The sequence below is a fragment of the Falco rusticolus genome, chromosome 7 (genome assembly GCF_015220075.1).
Source record: "Falco rusticolus isolate bFalRus1 chromosome 7, bFalRus1.pri, whole genome shotgun sequence".
NCBI classification, from domain to species: Eukaryota; Metazoa; Chordata; class Aves; order Falconiformes; family Falconidae; genus Falco; species Falco rusticolus.
In genome coordinates, this window is record NC_051193.1 from 51,507,485 (window position 1) to 51,531,108 (window position 23,624).

Consider the following 23,624-nt stretch of genomic DNA (forward strand, 5'->3'; position numbering starts at 1 on the left):
GCGTATGAGGAATTCATCTGAAACCAGGGTTTTATTGCCTTCATTATTCTCACAATTTATATTAACCAAATATACACTGGCTAAACAGAAAGAAAATGGACACTTTTCCTCTAAAATGAAAGTATCTGTATTAATATAGATTTATAAAATCACTCATTGACCATGCCTCTGTTTGCTTCTCTGACTGCATCTCCCATCAACTACCCACTGGCTTCACTATCTGGATTTCATTTAATTCTTAGTCCATTGGTTTTCAATTAAGGACAGTTTGCCCATAAGGATCAGCCTAGAAAAATCTCTCACTAGGCTGTTGTCTTCCTTTATGAAGTTGCACAATTATTTGACTGTTCACATCTGATCACAGTGCTAGACTTAGACATACCAGTACTGAAAAATGCAGGGCAGTTAGAAGAATAAGCTGTGCTTGACCTTATTAGCAAGATGGCTCATTCTGTACTGGGAGGCTTTGGGGATGGTGGGAATTGGGCCAGTCTTCTGGGAGTAATGGGATATGTCGCAATTGTCCTCGTATTGTTTATTTGCTAACCCATTTAGAATTTGGATTAGTTTATTGGTTATCCTTTTTCCTTTGTGTTTAAGCGTTTTTCCTACAATAACTCATATATATCTCTTAAGTTACTAGATGTGAAGGGCTCTGTGTAAGCCACAGTTTACTCAGGTTATTCTTAGGTGATGCCCTTCATAGAGAGGTACCCATGGGAAGGGGAGGCACGGCCACAAACCTGTCAGCTCATAACACAAAATGGGTGAAGACCCGCTCATGAGCAGCACAGAGCTCTTGAAGCTGCTCATTTCCGAGACTGACCCCTGCGGCATGCCAGGGCATTAACCTTTGGGAGCATGGTTCAGGACAGGTGACAGGGGCCCAAGGTTAAAGTCCAACCTCTTAGCAACACCTTTGTGCACCTCAGCCGAATTACCTTCCCACCTCTCTTCCCCATGTTTCTCCCGCTTCTCCCAATGACCCAGCCCCACTGACGTGTCCCGCAGCTCCGCCTGTCGGGGTGAGCCTTCTCGTCTGCATCTCTTACAGGGTGTTGGGGATTAGGGCCAATAACAGCGTATGTGTGAAGCCACCTTTTAAATGCATGATGTGTTTTTAGCATTTTCTTAGGGAATGAGGGAATGAAGATATGATGAGCATGGAAAAAATACTTAGAAAATTGCGTCTGAGTATTTACCATATGCATTAAGAGTGCTTTAAAATTAGGATGAGTGCTGAAATGAGATATTTGAGCTGCGTTAAGGATATAGGAATTTATATAATGTCATCCTTACTTTACAAATTAGATCATTGTATAATACCCAGTCTTCTATAGACTGAAAGCAAGCAGGTCACTTTTATATCATAGCAAATATTTTATGAAAAGGTTGATTTGTGTAGACAGACTGGATAAGCAGCAACATCTTTGTAGCTTCAGTGGTGGTTATTTCACGGTGTTTGAGAGGTGATATTCTGACATACTCTTGCACTCATAAATCCAGTGTTTATTTGCTCAGCTGACTGAGGTCTTAGGGTTACAGCTCCTACAGAGAACTAGATTCTGGATGCCACTGAGACAAGCTGTTTCACTGAAAATTGGTGTGGGAGATGGTACCGTGTCATGGTTTAACCCCAACCGGCAACTAAGCCCCACGCAGCTGCTCTCTCACTCCCCCAGGTGGGATGGGGGAGAGAATCAGAAGGGTAGAAGTGAGAAAACTCGTGGGTTGAGATAAAGACAGTTTAATAGGTAAAGAAAAAGCTTCACACACAAGCAAAGCAAAACAAGGAATTAATTCACCACTTCCCATGGGCAGGCAGGTGTTCAGCCACCTCCAGGAAAGCTGGGCTCCATCATGCGTAATGTCTACTTGGGAAGACAAACACCATCGCTCTGAATGTCGTCCCCCTTTCTTCTTCTTCCCCCATCCTTATATGCTGGGCATGACACCATATGGTATGGAATATCCCTCTGGTCAGCTGGGGCCAGCTGTCCCAGCTGTGCCCCCCGCCCCGGTCTGCTCACTGGTGGGGTGAGGAGCAGAAAACGCCTTGGCTCTGTGTAAGCACTGCTCAGCAGTAACTAAAACATCCCTGTACTATCAACACTGTTCTCATACTAAATCCAAGACACAACAGTATACCAGCTACTAGGAAGAAAATTAACTCTATCCCAGTCAAAACCAGGACATACAGTTACGATCTGGAAAGCGTGCACTGTATATAGTCACTTCCATTCTGCCAGCACTGGAAGGCAGTCAGGCTTCAGAAACCTAGTCCTCACAAATGGGAAAGTCAACATCTCCTGACCTGAAGGGCCTGAGATCTTTGGGGCGAAACCCAAGAGTTTACTACATTTAATATATTATGTATTTTTCCCATAGACAGACTGAAAGAGATTGTAAAACGTACTGATATAAATATGATAAATAATGACTATAAGACATAGGTAGACATATGAATTTTAATAATGAGGGACAAACAAATGAGATACAGAGAGAGAGAAATGTGTGATAAGTACAGCTTTCCACATCCACTTTTGTAAATGTTCAAAGGCAGAGGAGACATTTGATCTGCTATAGAATCCACTGCGGGTGAGAAAGTAGAAATACATGAGCAATACAAAAATTTAGGCTACAGCTTCTGTATCCTTGATACTCACCTGAGATACAGCTTGAAATGATCAGTTATTCTGCCCAGAATGGAGTCCAAGGTTTCGTCTGAAAGGCAAGTAAGTTATAAGCCATAAGACGCTCCTCTCCAGTCACCTTTCCCTTTTAGAAAGGAACAACCACAGTGAGTTGCATAGATGGATAATAAGGATAGAAAAGATACTCCAGTCAACCTGGACCTTAAGCGTGAAAGATACTGCTTTTGCCACAGCTCTGATAGTGGATTTACAAAGGCAAGGAAACGCATAACCTGACCTTTCTTTAATCCAAATCTTGTTATAACTTGGAATAAAAAAGAAATTTAACACGATTGAGAGATCTGGTAAAGTGACAGAGACTAAACAAGGGTAATTTTGGGGCTGGGTGAATGAGATCATGTAGCTTGGCGAGGCTCATGATGTCCTCTTTCAGTACAGAGCCCAGGCTGGTTATGTAAGGGTGTTTTCTGCTGGGTAGAAATGCAGTTTCTTACAGATGTAATTTTTGACAGATGCAATGCTCTATATGTGAATGAAACACTTTTCTGCTGATTTGTCCTATACGGGGGAAGCCTGTCCTGGAGAAACAGCCCTGTTGATAGAGGTTGCTCATTGCTCTGTCTTGCCTTTTGTTCCCTCAGACAACAATATATACTTCATGGCACTAAATTAGCTATGAAGGTCAGTCATGTGGTGTATTGCTGATGGTAAATGTTAATTTTTGACAGATTTGTAGGACATCTAGCTTGACTGTATTCCTCTCCTGGTGTTCTTATTACCATTATTTATCACTGGATCATGATAGCTTCTGAGTCCCAGTGGAGCCCCACTGTACTAGGTACTATAGAAACACACGCCTGGCTTTGCTGTTTTGGCTTCACTCCAATAGATCAGCTATATTAATCTATCTCCTGCCTCGGTATTCTGATTTTTTCTTGTTCAGCAAAGGGGATATTTAAAACACTGGGGAGAGGGGAGTGGGAGGAATGATCAAATAAGATCTTTTGTTTGTTAATCTGTAAGTGTCCTTGCTCCACTCTTCATCACACCAATAGAAGAACATGACTAGTTCCTTACTGGGTGTGCAACTATGCCACCATATTCTGTTAAGTTGCCACATACCTACTGACTTCGGGATAATCTGCAAAGCAGAGAGATGCTGTGGTACTTTCGATTACAGATGAAGCTCTGGTATCAGTGGAGGTTTGTCACTTGTTTGGAACACATGCTGAATCTCTGTGATGTAAGCTTAATTAATTTAACCTACTCTTTCCTATCAAAGTCTGGTGTAAAAGACAACTGGTTCACTCTTGGCTGATGTGATCAGCAGAATATCCCCAGATGGAGGTTTCTCTTATGTGCAAAATGCACTGGACAGTGTCCTTCTGCTAAGCTAGATTGTTTCCAGCTTTGTACATTGTGAGGGTAGGGTCACAAGTACAGCCTCTTTAAGTTTCTGTGAAGTGGCACAGCAAGATTAATCTCAGTCTCTGATGATGGAGAATATAGCACCAGCATGATAGGCTGATATTGTTCTGATACTCAAGGGATCATCAGCCTTGCTTCTTTGGGACCATACTGAAGCCAAAGATGAGATAATCTGTATTTGGAGAGGAAGATCCATCATTTTTTAATGCAGCCTGTGATAGGAATTTTGCTGCTCCTGCAGGAGAAGGGATGGATGGTCCTGAGAATGAGATTTCTCTGCAAGTTGCAGTCCAGAGCTATTCAAGCAGACTTATGACCCTCTGTTAGTTCCCAGAGCCCATGCTGAGCGCTGATCCACTAGTAATTTCCTACCCCACAGAGGATCTTGTAGCCTAGAGGCTATAGGGCAACAAGGTGAAGCCTAAAGAGATAGTCTGTGCAGCAGCTTCTGAATGGAAAGAAAGGGGAACCCATACCTTCTCAGACACATTTGCAGTGACCGAGTGTAGAGGAATGAAGTTGGGTTAATTATCATTGATAACATACAGCTGTGGGCTGGCTTCAGGGGCGGTGGGTTGGCTGATGTAGATAAGGTGCAGCTGTGGCTGGTTCTGGTAAGGGCTTGGGCGGCCAGTGAAGAGGGAGCAGCTGAGGAAGAAGTGGAGAGAGGAAGAAGCAAGAGTAGACAGAACATGTGCCCTGGATGAGGTGAGACAAGGAGAAGGCAGCAGAGGGACTGGCATGAAGAGTATGCTGGTATGAGATGGTAAAAGACCTTGTTGCAGCTTAATGGTTTGGAGAGTGCTGTGACAACTGAGTAAATTCCCTCTCTGAAAATACCTTGTGCAGACTAAGCAGGCAAAAGCCGCTGTGTAGCTGCTGAGCTGAAAGGCCCCCATAAACTTCTGCCACCTCTATCAAACTAGGACTTTGCTCTCCCAAAAACAGTGTCCAACTACCTCACAAATAACCTTTGATAATGCAGTATTACCAAGCAGAGAAGGAGTGGGGTTTTTTTTGCTATAGTTCATTTTTCACAGGCCCAGCAAATAGGCCAAGTTCCCCACCTTGGGTTAGCTCTTTTATCAGCGTTAATTCCCTCTCTCCCCCTGGGCCCAGTGATGAGCAGCTCTGGCTACGTGGAGATCGCTAGCCTGGGGTCAGTGCCTGAGTGACTTGTCTGCCTTCAGCATTGCCTGGTGTGGAGGCACAGCTGGAGAAGGAACACAGCAGTCAGGGTGGAGATAATGTTTTTTTTTTTTATCAGTGCATGTTGGGGGGTGTGGCAGTGTGCTTCCCCCCCATCCTGCCTAGCAGTGAGTGATGGGGCTCAGCTCAGTGTGGATTTGGGGGTTGGACTTGAGCAGTGTGCTTATCTCACAAAACAGGTAACGCGTGCAGTGTAACCAGCAACCCGACTGAGCAATGCCCGGGGTGAGGTGGGGAGCTCACAGCCAGGTGGTGCTTCAGGAAAGGCCAGGAAGCCCCCTGCACATCTGTAACCGTAAATCTGTACCATAAATCTGTATCTGCACTGAATCCTGCCTGCTCCATGCTGAAGCATTGGGTCCCGTTGACCTTCCAGAATTGACGATCCTTGTTAAGGGCCAGTTGGCACACAGTAATTGACTTAGTCCCACCTCACCGTAAGTGTAAATCTGTCATTTTAGAATCCTCTATTATTTTGAGGACGAGAAGTCCAACCACCAGACAGGTCGGGAGGGGCCCAGCCACCTGGATAAAGGAGCGACTCCTCCTGGTAAGGCTTGTGCCTAGGCATTGCCCGGGACAACACTGTTACAAAAAGTGCTGAAGTCTTAACTCAAACTCCATTTTTTGCAGTAAGTGTATTTGCAGTAAGTGGCAGTTCAGAGTTTGTTATACCTGTCACCTTAATAAAGCATCTATTTTTTTTCAAGTTTGCAAAAACTTTTCAGTGAAAGTCCTTACGCTGGGCTCTGACAGGCAGAGGCTGCCGCTGCAGAGCGGCTGCACACACAGCCCTCTAGACCCTAAACTGCTGCCCAAGCCTGAGGCTGGGGTCAGATCCAGCCACACCTGGGCTCCGCTCTGAGAAGGAGTTTAGAAAGCAAGGGGATCCTTTCCCAGCCTCCTGACTCAACGGGAGGGCTTTCCCCCACCGGCCATGTGTCAGACTCACAATGTGACAGGGGGGAACAGGTAAAATTCCTGGGAAGGAAGCAGAGGTGTTTGGGTTACCAGGCAACAGACACCAGTAAAAACATGATGTGAGAGGAGAGCAGGGAAGAAGGGATCCAGTTAGGGACCTGCCTGGCCAGTGCGGCGCCTGCAGCGGGGATGAAGTGAGCACATTAAGATTTCAGAGCAGGTGAGGAAAGGTAGACGGAAGGTGCAGGGAAAAAAATATATGTCAGTACAGAGCAGAGATGAAGATTCTTCACTGAAATTAAACAACCCCCTTTATTTTAAGCATCATTATGGGCCCGGGGTTGTTCAAGCAGAGAGGTTTTTAGGAGTTTCATTCCTGTTCTGCCATGGATGATGCCTGTTTGATTTTGCAGCTCTCACCAACCTTGAAACACTGAAATGAAGCATTTCTTTTCACTTCCTGATCTGGTCAGCCTGTTGATGTTTTGCATCCTTCCACTGGGTAGCACGGGGCTCATTGCCCTGGTTTTTACTAGAAAGTACAGTAAACCAGGAAAGAAAATCCTGATTTTGTTCATCAGACTAGAGAGACTCTTTATTTTATTAAAAACTGCTTTCAGATCAGCCAAGTGCCTGACTAAGGGCGTAAAAATCAAGGACTTTGCAATTTGGCCATATTAGGGTTTACAACCCACATTAAAATGATGGCGTTCAAAGCTTACTGAGGGGTATTCTACAAACGCTAAATCTGTGGTGCAGTCCAGAGACTGGGTTTATTAGATTATTAGGCATGTGCAATAAAGAGGGTGCATGGGGAGGCGATTGCTTTGCTTTTCTTCCCTTCCCCCTCCTGTGAAAACCTTGGCTGTCTGTGGACACTATCGCTCATCAGCAGTGAGCGGGGCCAGGGCTCTAATCCAGGGCCCTGATTTGCCCTTTGGAAACTGAGTGGAAATAAAACACTGGTTTAATCCTGATTCAGCAAGCAAATGCAGGCAAGTAAAGCTGTGTGGGATGGAGGCTGTACTCCAGGGTTACCTGACAGCTCAATCTGCCTCTTCCCAGACATTGGTCTGCGTCTGACCCATGCAGCTTTCAGGACATGGGGCAGCTTCTGCTTCTCCCACCAGTCCCCCTTAGGTCACCCAACACCTGCCTGTTGGACTCATTGCATCCTTCTCTGTCATGGGCTTTTGCATTAATAATGCCAATGCAGCAGCAGAGATGCTAAGATCAGAGATGCCTGCAGAAACACAAAAGCCGGCATGTGGAGCTTCAGTGTGGTTTTAATATGTGGCCATGCACGAGATGACATAGCTGGCGCTCCTTTGCTTGGGAGTTCATTTCCCCTCCTGCCTGCAGTTGCTACCAGCCATGTGGCATCCTAACATTTCATCTTTACTTCTTGACAGATAGCCTTTTGGGGTTTATTGGGAGATTAATTGTTTTCATGAAGCTTTTAGACTGTTAGGAAAGTTTTACCTTCTTTTCCCCATCCCTTCGAATGGGAGACTGTCATAAAGCACTATGAAATGTATCAAAATGCTCTGAGGATGCCAGGAGCATCACTCTTCTCACTGTCCCCCTGTTTATCCGCTTTTTGCAACCCAGAGCTAAGGGCAATGGGGGCGGGGGGAGGGGGGCGACACTTTTGAAGAGGAAACCAGCTGCAGCCATCGTTGCAGCCACTTTAGTTAGATCTTCCCTGTGGCATTTTTCCAGGAGGAAAAAAAAAGCACATAAGCCTGGCTATTTTTTTCTGTAATCAATGCATGTGATTAGCAGTATTTATAAAAACTGTGCAGAAAACAGCATCTCAGGAAAAAGAAAAGTACAGGCAGATGCACTGAACGAAAGGAGAAATTAACAGACTTTGAAGTCAGCAAAAGTGCCTGATTAAGGATTTTAAAACCAGAATTTTGCAATTTGGCCATGCTATGGGTTTCTAAAGCATGATTCAGCGATGGCTTTTGAGGCCTACTGGAAGCTATTCTGTCAATGACTGCATGTGTAGTGCCACCTGAAGATACTGGTAACATTGTCATTATTTTCAGGGTAGAAAGGAGGAAACTTCACCAGCAAAAATGTTAAAACAAAATAAGGGAGGTGAACTCATAGTACCCCACTCAAACCTTCACTTATCCCTCTTTAAAATTTTGTGATTTCAGCATTTTCCTTGCATTGCCTATAATTTTCTATCATTGGTCTTTTTCATTTTATGATGTCTTTCCCCAAAACCAGAAGATAATAATTTAAAAGAACATTTTGCCATTCCTATTTACTATAAAACTGGTAGTAAATAGCTCATTTCGTAAGTAATTCAAGCCCAGCAATTTTGCATTAGCATAGGAATTTAAATCTCCCTTGTGCTTCACAGCAGAATTAGATTTGCCCGGAACACGGAATGGGACTTGGAGCTTTTTGCTATTAATCTGAGAGTTCAAATGCAGGTTGGCAGAATCCAAAGTGCTGTGATGATCTCCTTGTTCAGCAGCCTCCAATGTTTTGGAAACTGCCCAGAGTTACAATGATAACGATACATATACAATACTTTCCACCTGATGGTGTATGGCTCGTTTATTTGTTCAGTCTCTGCGGAGTGCTAGAGATATGCACAGAAGATGGTTTTCCTTCCATTTGTAGATGTAGTCCTCTCAATTTAGCTGTGTTTATTTGAGACTATAAAGGGAGTCCTTGGAAGTGTCCCACTGTACCTACATCGTGATTGGAGTGCTCAGCGCTACCCATCCTGCATCCACTGGAGATGACAGACACCGTAAATTAGGGGCAGTCTCTTTTGGTATATGTATGTAGTGCCTAGCAGAGGGGAACATCATAGGATGAGATTCCTCATTAGCTCTGATGAGAGAAATACATTAAAATAATTCCATGGGGGGAGTGTGACACTAAATGGCATCCAAACACCAGAGCATGAAAAGGTGCCAGTTTTTATCCAAGTATTTGATGCGCTTTTAGAACACACAAATGGAAATAATACGTCTAAGTAAATATTCATTGCTTAAGGTGACTTTCTTTGACATTAAAAGCAGTGTGCATTAATTCCTGATTTTACCCGACAGCTTTCATTAGCTCTCCATCTGTAATCCACACCTCCTGCTAACAAGGACAGAACTGCAATACTCATTAGGACTCTCCCTTTAGAGGAAGCCTAGTGAAGAAGCCCTAGACTTTTATGCTGCAGTAGAAGGTGAAAATGTTAGCAGACGAACAATTCTTTCCAGCAGTGCTTCAGCTAGTCTCACCATGTAATTGAAGATTTATTGTAAGCCATCAAACCCCATTATTTTCCATCCAGGAGTCTTTGCTTTTCAGCCCCTCACTCCTCTGAAGACACACTTGCTGAGAAGAAGTGCAGAGTCAGCAGGAAAGATGGGCAACATGAATAATTAAAATGAAGGTTGAGTTCCCATTTGCAACTGAAGAGAAATGGTTTGCACAAAAATAGAATGAAACAGGGCATCAGAGATGCTTCAGAAGGGTAGCTGTTGTCTGTTGACATTTCTGCTCTCTGGGAGGATTGCTTGTGACAGGGATATTTAAATATTGGGTCTAGAATGGCAACCTATCATAATATTATTTGGAAACACTCTGCTGTGGGTAGTGCTAGAGAGATGTGTTTGGCAAAGGCAGAAACTAACAACTAGCAGTTAACTAATGAATGGGGATCTGCAGCATGCACCCACGTGAATTACCTGGTGGAAAAGTACATTCTGCAGAATATTATCTCAGTAACAAAGACGGGCGCTCAGAAATGAGAAAATTGGAAAATTAAGGTTAGCTTTGATTTTTTAATGTAGTTGTGCCACTAAAGACTATTAAGTGCCCTGTTTTCATAGTTGTCTTCTGTATTCATTGTTAAGGATGGACAGTGCTTGTCTGTTCATTACTTTGTTTTCTTCCACTGTTCAATCTTTTTTCCTTATTTTTTGCACATGAAGCAAACCATTTCCTCATGATGCTAACCACCCCAGCATCGTATTTTTACGGACATTATTAAATTTATTTTCATAAACCGCTCAGAGCTAAGGGACCTGTTATCACCCCCCTTGTAGAGATGCAGCCTTGAGGCACAGAGATTACAAAAATTTTATTTTGGGTGCTTAAAGTGAGAGAGGTTTCAGAGAACTTGACTTCTCAGAGTGCAGCGGGTTATAAAACCCACAGAGCATGACCACCATCACTTCCCTGGCAGCGAGGGCTCAGCACATTCATAAATCGGATCCCTGGTGCCAGTCTCTAACAAACAAGCAACTGAAATTAGCGGGCAACGGAAATGTTAGGTTGAAAAAATCTTTATTAATATAATGGATATCACGGGCAAGAAGAGTCCAGGCCTCCGAAGCAGCATTCTTCTGCCTTAACTATTTGATCTCGTCGCTTTTTGTAACCTTTCCTTGGTACCTTGACATCTTTCAGCGCCTGAAACATGCAGAGCGAGTGTTCTGCAGGCAGCGCCCCGCCACAGAGAACAAACCCAGTATACTGGCATGTTGCACGGTGACACCGACACACCGACTGAGCCGGGAGTCCTGGGCGGGCCGGGCCGGTGTGTGCTCAGAGTGTCACAGCTCGTCTGCTGCCGCACCGGTGCGGGAGCAGACGGGCTGTGACTGCCCGAGCACCAGCCCTGGTTCCCCCGGCCTGCCCGCTCGCCCCGACACGGCGGCAATGCCCCTGCCCGCACTTTGCACGCACCGTACGTGTCCCTAGCGGTCCCACTACCAGTCACCACCCCGGTGTGCCACAAGAGGCGACAACCTGCGGTCGCCCCCCGACCCCGCAAGCTCCCGCCGTGCCGCGCGGTGGCGGCTGCGGCTCCCGCTCGCCGTCAAAACTCCGTTAATCGCCAGCGGGCGCGTACTCCGCGCCCCCCCCGAGCGCTGCCCCTCACCCCGCGGCCGGCCAGCGACACCACCGCAGCGTGCCCGGGCCCGAGCCCCGGGCAGGACCCTTGCGCTGCGGTGGCTGCGGTGACAAGCGCCCCACGCCACCCGCGCCCGGGCTGCCCCCTCCCCCAGCAGGACGCTGGCACGCGCGGCGGGACCCCGCATCTCTCTCGCTTTGGAAGTGACCGGCAGTGGCCAGAGGGCCCAGTGAGGTGGCACCGCTTGCACAACGCCCGTGTACCCGCTTCTGAGCTGCCATTAGAAACGCATGTCGTTTCCATCGCTCGTGCCGCCGTTCCGGCCGTGCGACACTCGCGGGTGAGGAGCAGGTGGCGCTGCGGTGGCGGCGGGAGGCTGGGGCAGCGTGACCCTCCCATCGCCCCTGCGCTTCCCGGCACAGCGGCCGCCCGCCGAGCGGGGACCCGCCACCACCCTCGCCCAGCGCCCCGCCGCGCCCCGCCCCGCCCCGTCGCCGGAGGGCCCGCCTCCCGCCCCGCCCCGCCCGGCCCGGCGCCGCTTTCGGCTCCCGTCTCCGTCGCTGGCGCCGCTCTACGCCGTTTCCTGTCCTCGCCGCCTCCCCCGCCAGGCGCCGGGCGGAAGTGCGCGGCGCGGCCATGGCGGCGGTGGACATCCGAGGTACGGCCGGGGGGTGCGCGGGCGCTCGGGGCTCCCCGCTAGCGGCGCTGGCGGGCGCGGCGCGCTTCCCGCGGCTCCGGGCCCGGGGGGGACCGTCTCCGTGTCGAGCTACGGGCCCTGCCCGCCGCCCTGGGCCGGGCTCCGCCGGCGGGCGGGGAGCGCGAAGGGGCGAGCTCCCCCCGCGGGGCAGTGCGCGGCGGCCTGGCTGGGGCGGAGGGAGGACGGCCGCCGCCCTGGCTGGCTGCAGGTGGCGGTGCCAATGGCATTTGCTCCGAGGAGCGGCCGAGTTACTGGACGATGAGGTGTGGCCAAAGGTGCGGGGGGGGTACAGCTGCTTCTTTTATCAGCGTTCGGTAGGGGCACGGGAGCTACCGAGTTCGTTTGTGTGTCTTTGAAAACTCTGCACAGGAGAGTTCAGTCACCTATGCCATGAGAAGGAACTGGGAGGAAAAGCTGGCCAAAAAGCAATTTTCTTGGACATGAGGCAGGCTAGGATGGTCCCGGGGTGAGACAGTAACGTAAAGGAACAGCCAAAAAAGAGTTTGAGCTCTGAGAATCACGGGCAGGCGTGGGACCAAAGCAGTGAGTTAGGCTGGACATCTTAACAGTGCCTCGGGTGGCTGAGGCAGGGCAGGTGTTAGAAAAGCTGGGAAGAAAGGTGAGGTAGCTGAGAAAGAGAAAGGTTTTGGTGAGAATTCAGGGATATGGATAGAAAGAGAGAAGGTTATGAAGAAGACGGGGTGATACTTGAATGAAGTATTAAAGGTTTACATTGTAGACAAAGTACAGTTTAAATGGCTGTGAAGATTTTGAACTTTGAGAGAGTATGAGAAAGGAAATAATTTTTCTGCGTAAGGGTGTCGAGTGGAATCACACCGAAAACCTGTGTGACAGTGTCTCAGAGAATGACCAAGAGCAGATAGTTGCGGAAAGCTCTTGAGGGATTAATTTTGATAATGCCACAGAGGTTTTCTCCTTTTTATCCAGAGTCTAACTCTGTTTACAGTCCTGCTTGCTTTTCTGACTGCTTTGTTGCAGATTGCAGCAAGGAGCTACGTGGACAGTTAATGAGAGTGCTGTATTAAGTGATTAGCTGTTGTGAGAACCTCCTGTTTTAATCCAAATCATTTAAGCTCTGTTAAAGTATTTTATCTGACATGGTTCAGTATATTAAGTAGATGTTGAGGCCTACTTTTATTTTTGAAGTGTCAAATTATTTTACTGTTCCTCAGTTTGTCAAAGCTCAGTGTTAGACTATCGAGCTGGCAAGGCCAGGTGCAGCACATTGTGTGAATTGTTATCCTCTTATTTTTTGCCATGGTTTGTTGGCTTGTCTCCCAGATTGTCTTGATGTTCATGGCAGATTGGCAGGATTGTCACAAGCACTTTACTTTTGCATCTGTGATGCAAATTCTGCAAAAAATGTTTTGAACAAGATGTCCTCTTTTTAAAAGGAACAGGGAAGCAGGGACCCCATCCTTTCTTTACCCAAAATAAACAGAAATATGCTGCTCTTAGTCAGAACAACAGGCGTGTCATGTTCGTGGTTGGTCTTGTTCTTCCTCCCCTTTTTTCCAGTAATAGTTTAAGAGAACAATCTTGCTAGTTATAAAGGCAATTATAAATACTGGCACTAAGCAGCTGTGGATAATTGAGCCTTAGAGTCCAACTTCAGATTCCATTTTATGATGCAGAATTATAGCTATATATATCTATATATATGAAGCTTGGCTGATACAGCTGTTAAGAAATATAGTTATCACTAATCATACAAGCAAGAAAAGTTTGTATTTGAAGTGTAATATGAGAATTTGTTATGGCAGGAATGCAAGCACTTAAGATTTTGGTGGTGGTGGTGAGGAGAGCTTGTCTCTTGGTTTTGAAAGGCTTTTAGGATAATCGGTGCTAACACAACTTAAGTGCTTAATAATGGATCTTAGTGCTGTGTTTGAGATTTCCCCCCCCCCCCCCCTTTTTTTTTTTTTATAGTGAAGAGAGAGAATAGTGTATGTGAAACAGCATGTGTGTCTCTAGGCTTCCCCCCTGCCCCGTTCTACAAAAGTTAGGCTGGCAATTCTGAGATTAACGAGGCAGAATGAATTACACATGACTACTTATGCTGCATTTTTCCTGATTTGCTGGGCAGCTAGTGTTACTTTATTAACTGCTCCTCAGAGGAGCTGCTAATATAGTATATGAGCTGACATTTTTGGAACTGAGCTAGCCATCCTTGAGCACACTGAGTTGTCACAAAAGTAAAATATTTACAGTGGAATGATAAGTGGGAGTTCTGGGTATGTACATAGTGCATGAACGTAAGGGAATGGTTCCCATGAGAAGGAAGTTTCAGTTCTTCATTAAGTTTTCAGTGAGTTCTCATCACTTGTGTTTTTTAGTTCTAAACAGTTGCATGCCTTTGTTTCCTGCTTTCTTGTGTCTTGGAAATTCTGTGTGCTGCTGCTGCAACTTAAAATGGATGAATTTCAGGATGGTTTTCAAGATCATGAATCTTCAACATCAGATTTGTTGACTAGAATTGATTGTTGACACTGATCTCTCTGGTTTGCTGGAGAAATTCTATTTTGCTGCAGTATGATAACAAAATCCAGGGATTTTAATTCAAATGTCCTCAAATCTGTAGGAACTTAACTGACATATAATGATTTGCAGGTTATACAGTGTGTTTAATTTATAAAGCTTGCTTTTTTATGTAATTGTTAATGTTAGATTTCTGTGATACCCGCTGAGTTATGGAACAAGTGATTTGCTGCAAGCAATTTGGCAGATGAACTGTAGAGTCAGGAATAGAAGCTGTTGCTGAAGTCTATTGGGAAACATCTGCCCAAAGATAGCATCTTTCCGTCTGCTGTTTTGGGGTTTTTGTTTATTATAATTTCATCCGTATCAAAAATTAATAATCTTTTAAACATAACAGTATCAGCTGCTGTGATGTCATAGTGATAGGTATTTTAATAAAAGAACATCTTAGAAAAGTTACCAATGGCACTATTTTGTTTTACTTGGTAGTTTACTCATTGGCTTAGCAAAAGAAAACTCTTGGTTTAATTAATAGATCTTTATAGTGTTTTACCTGTTCTGCAGCATCGTAGCTTACGCTTTGAAAATATTTTTGTAAGAAATAAACTGTTTTAAACATGACCAGGCTCAGATTTAGTGTGGGGTGCATCACTTTTTTTTTTTTTTAATCCCCCCACTCTAATGGATTCTAACTTTGTTTTGTAAATTCAACTTACTTACCAGAGACCTAACTTTCAAAAGGAACCATGCTTTGGATTGTCTTTCTACTCAGCTAATGCTATGGTTCATAAAATAAAGTGTATATAATATACTGAGTAGATGTATTATGCTAATATTATATACAGTATCAGAGCTAATTAACTCTTGCCAACACAGCACACACACGTGCACACAGACCCTGCTCACATTCTTGGGACAAAAATGTCTACCAGCAGCTAGTAGTCAAGGAAAGGAAAGTGCAATAATAAAAAGACTATTCCTGTTGTGTACCTACAACAGAACTGCAGAAGGTTAAAAGATATCAATTGTTATTTGAACTCTATGAAACCTATTTTTACTTAGAACTCGTTTGTGTAAGGCTGTGTTCTACCTCCTTCCCCTGCTATAATCATTAACTGGTGGCTATTTACTCTTGGAGGTATTTGTAGTGTTTCTGGCTGCTTTGGTACTCAGTGTAGATTTCTCTTCCTAGATAATCTCTTGGGAATTTCCTGGGTTGACAGCTCCTGGATCCCAATATTAAACAATGGGAGTGTGTTGGACTACTTCTCAGAGCGAAGTAACCCTTTCTATGACCGAACATGTAACAATGAAGTTGTCAAAATGCAGCGGATGACCTTGGACCATTTGAAGTAAGTTGTAGTTTGGAACTGTTTCCTGTGCAGTGTTCTTTGTCCCTCCATCCAGAAGCTTTGATGGTTGAATGGAAGTATGCTAGAAAACTTCTGTTCCATGATTTTTAGTTCTACCACTTGCCGAGGAGCCCAGCTTTTTTTGTATTTGGATGTCTTCTGCTTCCTCTTATGCCGTTTCAGGGAAATGTTAAGCATAAAGGATTCTATGTATATTCTGAGGTTTCATAAATTACCTTTTAGATATTTCTCTGAATTAGAAAAGCTGTCTTCGCTCATCCTCCTAGCTCAACAGAACCTGAATAATGGTAATGTAGTTAAATGTTTTTCTGTGGTGAATAGGGTTTAGTTAGGGGATACTGTGAGTTCATAAATAGTTTGTGTTTCCATATCTCGCTGGCTATGTGCCATAATTAGTATGTAATTCCTCCAAAGAACTGGCTTTTTAGCATGGATAATAAAAGTAGTGCGTGTTGTAAATAAAGCAGTCGCAGATGGTTGTGTAATGAGATCGCAGCATGTGCAAGTTAACTTTCTTTGCAGTTCCCCATCTGCTACACCAAGCACAAATGAGATGTTTGAGAACTATTTAAAGATTTCACAATATGATAGTGAGTGTGCAGGCTGACTTAAAAGTTCATTGGTAAAGTCACTTGTGCTCAGATGTGGTTGCAGAGAGGCTTTAACATCAGACACACAGATGGGCACATCTTTGTGACCTTTGTCTGTGATGATAGATTATCTTTCTTGCTCTTTATTTGTTTGCTAACACGTTCTGCTTAGATGTTGTGTCAGGTTGTTCTAACTCTGTATATGATAGCTAGCTCAGGAAATCCTGTGCCTTCATTTACTGCACGTTACATAGAAGAGCTTCCAAAGCATCAGAACTTCATCCCTTCGCTGCCAAGCCCTTTGGTAGCTATTTGCATCCTATAGATTTTACTTCAAAGAAAATACTTATTCCACCTGCTTCTTTTTCAGCCAGATGGTTGGAGTGGAGTACATCCTTCTTCATGCTCAAGAGCCCATTCTCTTCATTATCCGAAAGCAGCAAAGACAATCACCAACACAAGGTAAGGTTGCTCAGTTCTTGTCACTGTTGAGAAGGCCGATCAGTTAATTGCTTTTATTTGTTCCTAATTTGTGTTTAGGCACTTCTGGTTCCCCTTTTCTGTCTTTATTTTAGATCTAAATTGAAGGGTATGAGGCTTTGTGGTGGGGTGAAGATGCTTTGCCTGGCAGTGACCTCTGGCGTGCTGGTAGGAGGGATTGCCATCTTGTGGTGAAATATGAAGAGTGCAGTGAGAAAGTGCTACCGTGTGAGCTATTTTGCCATGGGAAACTGATAAAATAATTCATGCCATGCTATATTTATCTTTTAGGCTGTGCAAGGGTTTTAATTATTTGAATATAAGGCTAACAACGTCCTTGCTTGGGGTTGATCAGATGATTAGCTCATATTAAGCTTAAGTGGCTAGTATGTGTTTTATTTATTTTGGAGAACCATGATTTCCATTAGGGAGAGGGATCATTCACACTTCTGCTCTCTTTGACTGCTTATTTGACTACAGTTCGCTCAGTTATTCTGCACTATTTTCACCTTCAGCTGTGGATTGGTTATGCTGCTGAGTAGGGTCTTGTCAGTAGAAGACGACCCATGTGAAAGGTGACCATGAGATAGTGCAAGTGCTTGTTGTTTTGGTTATTCCTCTGAGAACAGAGTATTTTGGAATTGTGAGTGAATCTTGTGACAACAGCATCACTCCTTACAGTGTCACTGATGACCTTTCCAAGTTTTAAATGAAATTTCTTGGCTTTTTTTTTTTCATTTGCATGCAACTAGCTTCAGTACTTTTTATTCTTAAATTTGTGTTTGCGCGTGTGATTAATTAAAAGGCCACATTTCAATAGTTACTGGACTGTCTTCCCTGTTTATTGTACGTATATGTAAAATAACAGGTTATTTCAGAGTAAGCTTTATAGAAAAGAAAGGCAGGATTAATGGTAGATATTTCTTAACTTTTTTGGGTTTTGGTGATTTAGGCTCTGCATATACATTTTGGTCTTGTGCAGGACTTTGCCATTGTCTAGCAATGCTTCTTATTTGCTTATATCAGATAATGGCCTCTTTATATTGCAGTTCCATACTGAAAAAGAAGTATTTCCTTCTTCAACAAATTTTTCAAGTTTTTTTATTAAAGGTTTTGATTCTAGCTTTCTAAAGGTGAGTATGGAAATATTGTGCAGCCCTTAGTTTCCTGTTTTGACAATTTTAGATGAAAAGTAGAGTTGGGACTTTACAATATGGGTGTTCAGACTTCTGCTGTAATGTGCATGTATGTTTGGTGGAACTTTACTGGGACTTGTTTGGTAACATTTTTCCTGTTGTGACTGTACAGTTTATTCTAGGTACCTTGACTGAGTCGCATAGTTCCCTAGCACAGATGTTACCCATGTGTTTCATTTTATCATGGTACAAATATTAGTGTATTTGGGGATGGAAAACTAAAATTTAATGAGTTCACAGCTAGTGTTGAGTCCTCAGATAGAGCTGGTGCAGGCCTGTGGTATGACTTATGTGTCAGGGTTTTTTAAGTGTATATTTTAAATTCTTTAAGCCGAGTTTTTGCTTGTTTGAAGTTAATTTGGAAAAACCTTGAGATCCAGTGATCAGAGAGAGTTACCTGTCTAGGGAAGTAGACTGCTTTGGTACAGAGCAGTGAGACAGTATAGCTGCTCTTCTGTGTCTTATTCCACTTCTAAGGAAATCCTGAGAATCCTCTTTCTCTGGAGGAGGAGCGGGTGCTGGCTGTAATATGCACAGAGCTGTGTTGGTCTGTTAATTTAGGCAGCTGTCCAAGCTTCATAAAATGCAAGTACTGGATGAATTGGGTCCTGTCAGTAAAAACGTTCAGACAGAATGTGTTAATACAGATGGAAGAACTGGAACAAATGTGTGCACAGGTAAGATCCTGAGGAACATGAAGCTGATAGCATTCTCGGTTGAAGAATATTTGGCAGAGTATTATGGAGGTAATTGTGATGTTCCTCTGCAATGCGCCTTTCATGAACAAGAACTTTTGATCGGTCAGTAGAGGTTCCAAATCTGGTTTAGCAAACGCCTTTGGAAGGTAATCTGTTCTTCTGGCAAAACCTCATTAATTTAGAAAGGCATGCTCGGTGTGTTCTTAGCTGCCGTTGGTTCTGGGAAGTCTAACTAGGAGGACAGTACAAGTTGGAGGAAGCTGAGGCCAGAAGATCTTTTGTGGGTTTCTGCTGGTAGCAAAGGCAAACAGAACTACTTCACTGCAGTTCACTTGACTCCTGTTGTGTAGCTCCAAAAACACCAACTCTTGTAAGGTCAGTTATTTGTTTGCAGGGGTTAAAGTTGATGCTTTTCTGTCTGTGAAGCAGACCTTGTTGTTTTTTATCCCTTACTGGTTTGTGGCTAAAGTGTAAATAAAGTACATTGAAGGAAAAGTTTAAAAAGAGAAAATGTGGTGGTGAGATCAGTGTAGCAATTTCTGATGTTACTACTGAAATTCAGCAACAAATACACAGTCTTCAGCCAGAGCTTTAAATTGATCCTGTCTTTTTTTTTTTTTTTTTCTCTCTCCTCACAGTTATTCCATTGGCCGACTACTATATTATTGCTGGAGTGATTTATCAGGCACCTGACTTAGGGTCTGTCATTAACTCCAGAGTTGTAAGTGTTCTGTGCATTTGATCTAAAATGGTATACATCTGCTTTTACTTTTTGTTGTTCCCCAAGCTGTTTAAATCCCTCCTTCATTGTTCTGAGGAAAGATCTTGTTTAGTGTACAGTAACTTAAAACAAACCCCAGTGGTTAACATGGTGTGCATCCCATATGGAAATGAAAGATCCTGAGAGAATGCAGTATGGTTCAAAAAGTAGGATACATTATTTAAGAATGAAGGATCAGAGTAACTGAAGGTACACAATTGATGGAACAGCATGAGGTTTGAATAATCAAAAGAAAAATTACATGACAAGAATATATGAAATAGTAATTAAATACATGTTCAGTAAAGGTTGCTTTGGAATATTAAGGTAGTGTAATATTTCTCTTTAAATGAGGCTTATTGTTGATGTGATATTTTTAAATTGGATCCTCGGTTTTGTTTTGATTTCTTCTGTTCTGGCAAACTACTGCTTTTGTACGTTTTTCTCAGTCAGTTTAGAAAAGCACTCTAGAAGAGGCCTTGTAAGAACCTGTTAAAGAGTTGACAGTCTTGATCCAAAACTAGATGTCCCAAGTTCCCTTCCCAGAACAAAAATGTATATAGAATACTAATTTTAAAATCCATGCTTTCAAAAATTTATACTCCATTTTCTTCTTAATTTCTGAACACTGCCTTATGTTCTTGTTCTGAAAGCTCACTGCAGTGCACGGAATTCAGTCTGCTTTTGAAGAAGCTATGTCCTACTGTCGCTATCACCCATCCAAGGGCTACTGGTGGCATTTCAAAGATCAAGAAGAACGAGGTATGATTCCTAGTTGCGCCTGTGTACTTTGGCGGGGGAAGATCACATGGGGAAAAGCTTGAGGCAGTGCACAGGGATGGTGTAGAGATGAGGTTAAGTGTCTGTCTGAAGGATAGTGTTATTATAAGTTAGTGTTCTGTATCAGGTGGAAGGAATCTTGCTTTTCTGTGCTGGTAGGGATGAACATCGAGGCATAGGTGGGAGATGAAAATGGTCAGCTCTGTGTCAACGTAGTGGGCAGCTCTTCAGCTCATTGGAGACCAAAGTACGTTTTCAGAAGCAAAACCAATTTGTCAGGAGGTAACAATTGTCTTTAATGTGTCTTGAACACAGAAAAATAGCTCATGTCAAAGGGAAAGTGTTGGTGAAGTTTAGAGGAGAGACAGATACTGACTTGCCGTACAACAAAGAGCTGATAAAAGAACTTTTAATACAGTTTTCTTGTACATTTCTGTGACTTCCAGAGAAAGCTAAACCAAAAGCCAAGAAGAAGGAAGAACCAAGTTCTATTTTCCAAAGGCAACGGGTAGATGCTTTGCTTTTAGACCTAAGACAGAAGTTTCCACCCAGATTTGTTCAGGTATGACACTTATAAGCCATAGTATTACTGTAACTTAGAACTGAAGGCTGTCATAAGTACTGGTACAGCTGAAACTGAATGGGAATTTTGTGTACTTCCCACAATGGTAACGTAAATTAGATAATAAATTTGAAATGGAAGTCTCTGATTGGAGTGTAGGATTCCCCTTTGTAATTGCAGGAGTTGTCAAGACTTTGGCAAAACTTTGAGGGCAGATTTTATTATACAGGTTACTTACCTAATCATAATCTGTTCTTGTCGGCTATCAGATCTTCCTTGCTGCTTCCAGTTTCCTTCTTTGTGAGCTACCACAAAGCTTTGTGAGCTACCATCAAGCCACCACAGCTATTTTGTTTTAGTTACTCTGTTGTTTTGGGGCTCATTAATTAGTGTGGAAATTCCTGGCATTCTGTGAAATTGTTGTGATTACCTGTGATCATGTGTAGTAGCCATTTGTTCTACCAGGTCTTCTGGTTGGGAGCAAAGGAAATGATGTTTACAGCATCTCACAAAACTGTTCGTTCCTCAGATGTGGGAAAGACTGGCTAACTGTATTTTTTGCTTTAGTGCTTTTCAGTTGTCAGAGGAAAACCTGGATGTTATAAAATGATAACTGGATTTTGCTTAAAGTGTATTTAGTGATTCCTTCTACCCTCAACTGCTTTATGTGTAAGAGTGTGTTGCTTGGTTTGTATTCCTAAATGAATAGAAGGATGGGTTAAGAATTACGACTTCGATTCCACTCATGTGGTGTTACATTTTTTTTTTTTTTCTTCCTTCCCCACAGCAAAAGCCTGGAGAAAAGCCTATCCCAGGTAAAACTCTAATATTCTCACAGGAATTAAAAAATAGGTTCTATATAGCAGTGTCTTCCAGTTGCCATATAAGCTCCTTGCTGTTGCTACTGAGGTGGTTAGGAATTCTAGCATTGTCTAATTATGCAAAGTACTAGATAAGAGCTCTCTGTGGCAGCCAGAGTGAAATTGAAAAACTGTGTATATTACTCATGCCCTTTCTGTCTGTAAAATGGTATTGCAGGAAATGGTCTTTGAAAGCAGGAGGAAGGTGAAAAGGGTGAAGGGGGGAGCAGTGTAGTCAGTTCAGCATCTTGGTGATTTTTGCATGGTGCTACAAGCTCAATGAAGTGCGTGAAGGCTTTGAGTTGATTGTAAGCAACTTCAAAACAGGAAAAGCATAAACTATATCTCTTCAATCTATTCCTGTTTTTTTTTCCCATATAGGTATGAATTTAGTCCTTAGTTATTCTTATACCTTTGAAATTAATTTTGCCCCTTTGACATCAACAATATTTTCTAAGTACTTTTAACAGTATTTTAGGAATAAATGTTGGAGGTTTAACTGTCTTTTACTGTTACTTCTTAAGTGGATCAGATCAAGAAGGAACCAGAACCGGCCCCTGAAGCTGTCAAGCCAGAGGAGAAAGAGACTGTAAAGAATGCTCAGCAGAGTGCTGGCACTAAAGGACCACCTGAAAAACGGATGAGACTCCAGTGAAGGGAGAAGTTTTTGCACACCTGGACTAGTCAGTGCCTGGAAAACAGGAGATTTTTGCTCCCTTTTGTTTATATTTAAACTCTTCCACTAAGACTGACGATTCAGGGACTGAAGTCCCTTTAACAGCTTTTTCTGTAGAAACCTGTTGTGCAAATGTTGTCAGGATGTGAGCTGCCTCAAAGAAGGTGTTTTCAGTCTTCACCTTGTTTTGAATGTTGGCTTCTGAGCATGGTTTTTACATGGACGTACTTTGCAGCCTCCTGAAGTCTTTACAAACTCTTGCATCCCTTGTGTCTCCTATGTAAAAAGAAAAAAAACTTCTCTAAAAAAACCCCAAAACTGAGTTCCTGGCAAATAAAACTTCTGGCTGCTGGAATGCCTTTCTTCAGTGCTTGCTTAGTTAGTAGCAAATATGCCATATGTTGCCAGCATTTTTCTGCTTGGATATCGGAATATATTATGTGCTATTTTGAGGAAGGAAAGTTCAGCTAAAGGATTTAGGCTGCCTGCTATAAATGTTGTGCCTTTAGTATGCTTGGGATACAGATAAAATATTTGATAACCAGAGGCTCAGCTCCGTGTAATGAGATGTCATATTGCTCTCGGTCTCTAAATGTTCTTGGGCACTCATTTTACTTAATGGCTAAGCTGGTCTTTTATTATAAAACTAGTGGTTTATGGGAGAGATTTATGATGACATAAAACAGGCTAAAATGTCTTGCTGTTGCACACTCAGTGAAACTGTTTGTAATTCTCCTTTTTTCACTAACTCAAATATACCAACTAAATTTCTTCCTGTGTGCTTCCAGCATTTTCTTGCTGCATCTGATCACCTTGATTAGTCATCTGCCTTTTAGTCAGTGGAAGAGAAACATCACTGACATCTGTATCCTTTGCTATTTAAACATGTCGCTTATAAGAACCTTTTTTCTCCCCCTCTCAAAAGTTAGAGGTATCCTTTACAAAGTAATGGCTGTCGGTTTGGTTTGTTTTTTTTAATTGAAGTATGAAGCAATCCTTGAAAGAGCTTGCTTTCTTTTCACAACTGTTACCTGCTCTCTTGTAGTAAGCTGTAGTAAGCAGGAAAAGGTCTGTACATAGCAAACAATGTGGACAGGAAGGAAGACTAAGATATGCTTAGATAAGTGTTTCAAATTCATTTTGAGGTTATAAGAGGCTTTTTCTGTTTCAGTAACTTAAAACAGCTGTAGCTGAGTAGCTATTGAATGATGGAAAGACCCATGTAATTTTTGTCCTGTAACCCAAAGCTGTAACATTAAAGATGTAGATAAGCCAATAGCTGTTTGCCGTTGATGCATATACAGATCTTAAATTCATATGTCACTGTACTTAAGTGTGTATTAGCTTTGTTTCATA

The 23,624-nt window shown here is 43.2% G+C and overlaps 1 protein-coding gene across 1 annotated transcript; it reads left to right on the top strand.

Moving 5' to 3' along the window:
- The first annotated feature begins 11,629 nt into the window (after positions 1-11,629).
- On the top strand, positions 11,630-23,184 carry MED6 (mediator complex subunit 6). Its single transcript, XM_037395016.1, has 8 exons — positions 11,630-11,755; positions 15,486-15,645; positions 16,627-16,718; positions 19,269-19,351; positions 20,044-20,152; positions 20,617-20,732; positions 21,520-21,547; positions 22,117-23,184. Exons 1-8 carry the CDS (start codon positions 11,734-11,736, stop codon positions 22,245-22,247), a joined length of 741 nt encoding a protein of 246 aa, XP_037250913.1. The 5' UTR covers positions 11,630-11,733; the 3' UTR covers positions 22,248-23,184.
- The last annotated feature ends 440 nt before the right edge of the window (positions 23,185-23,624 follow it).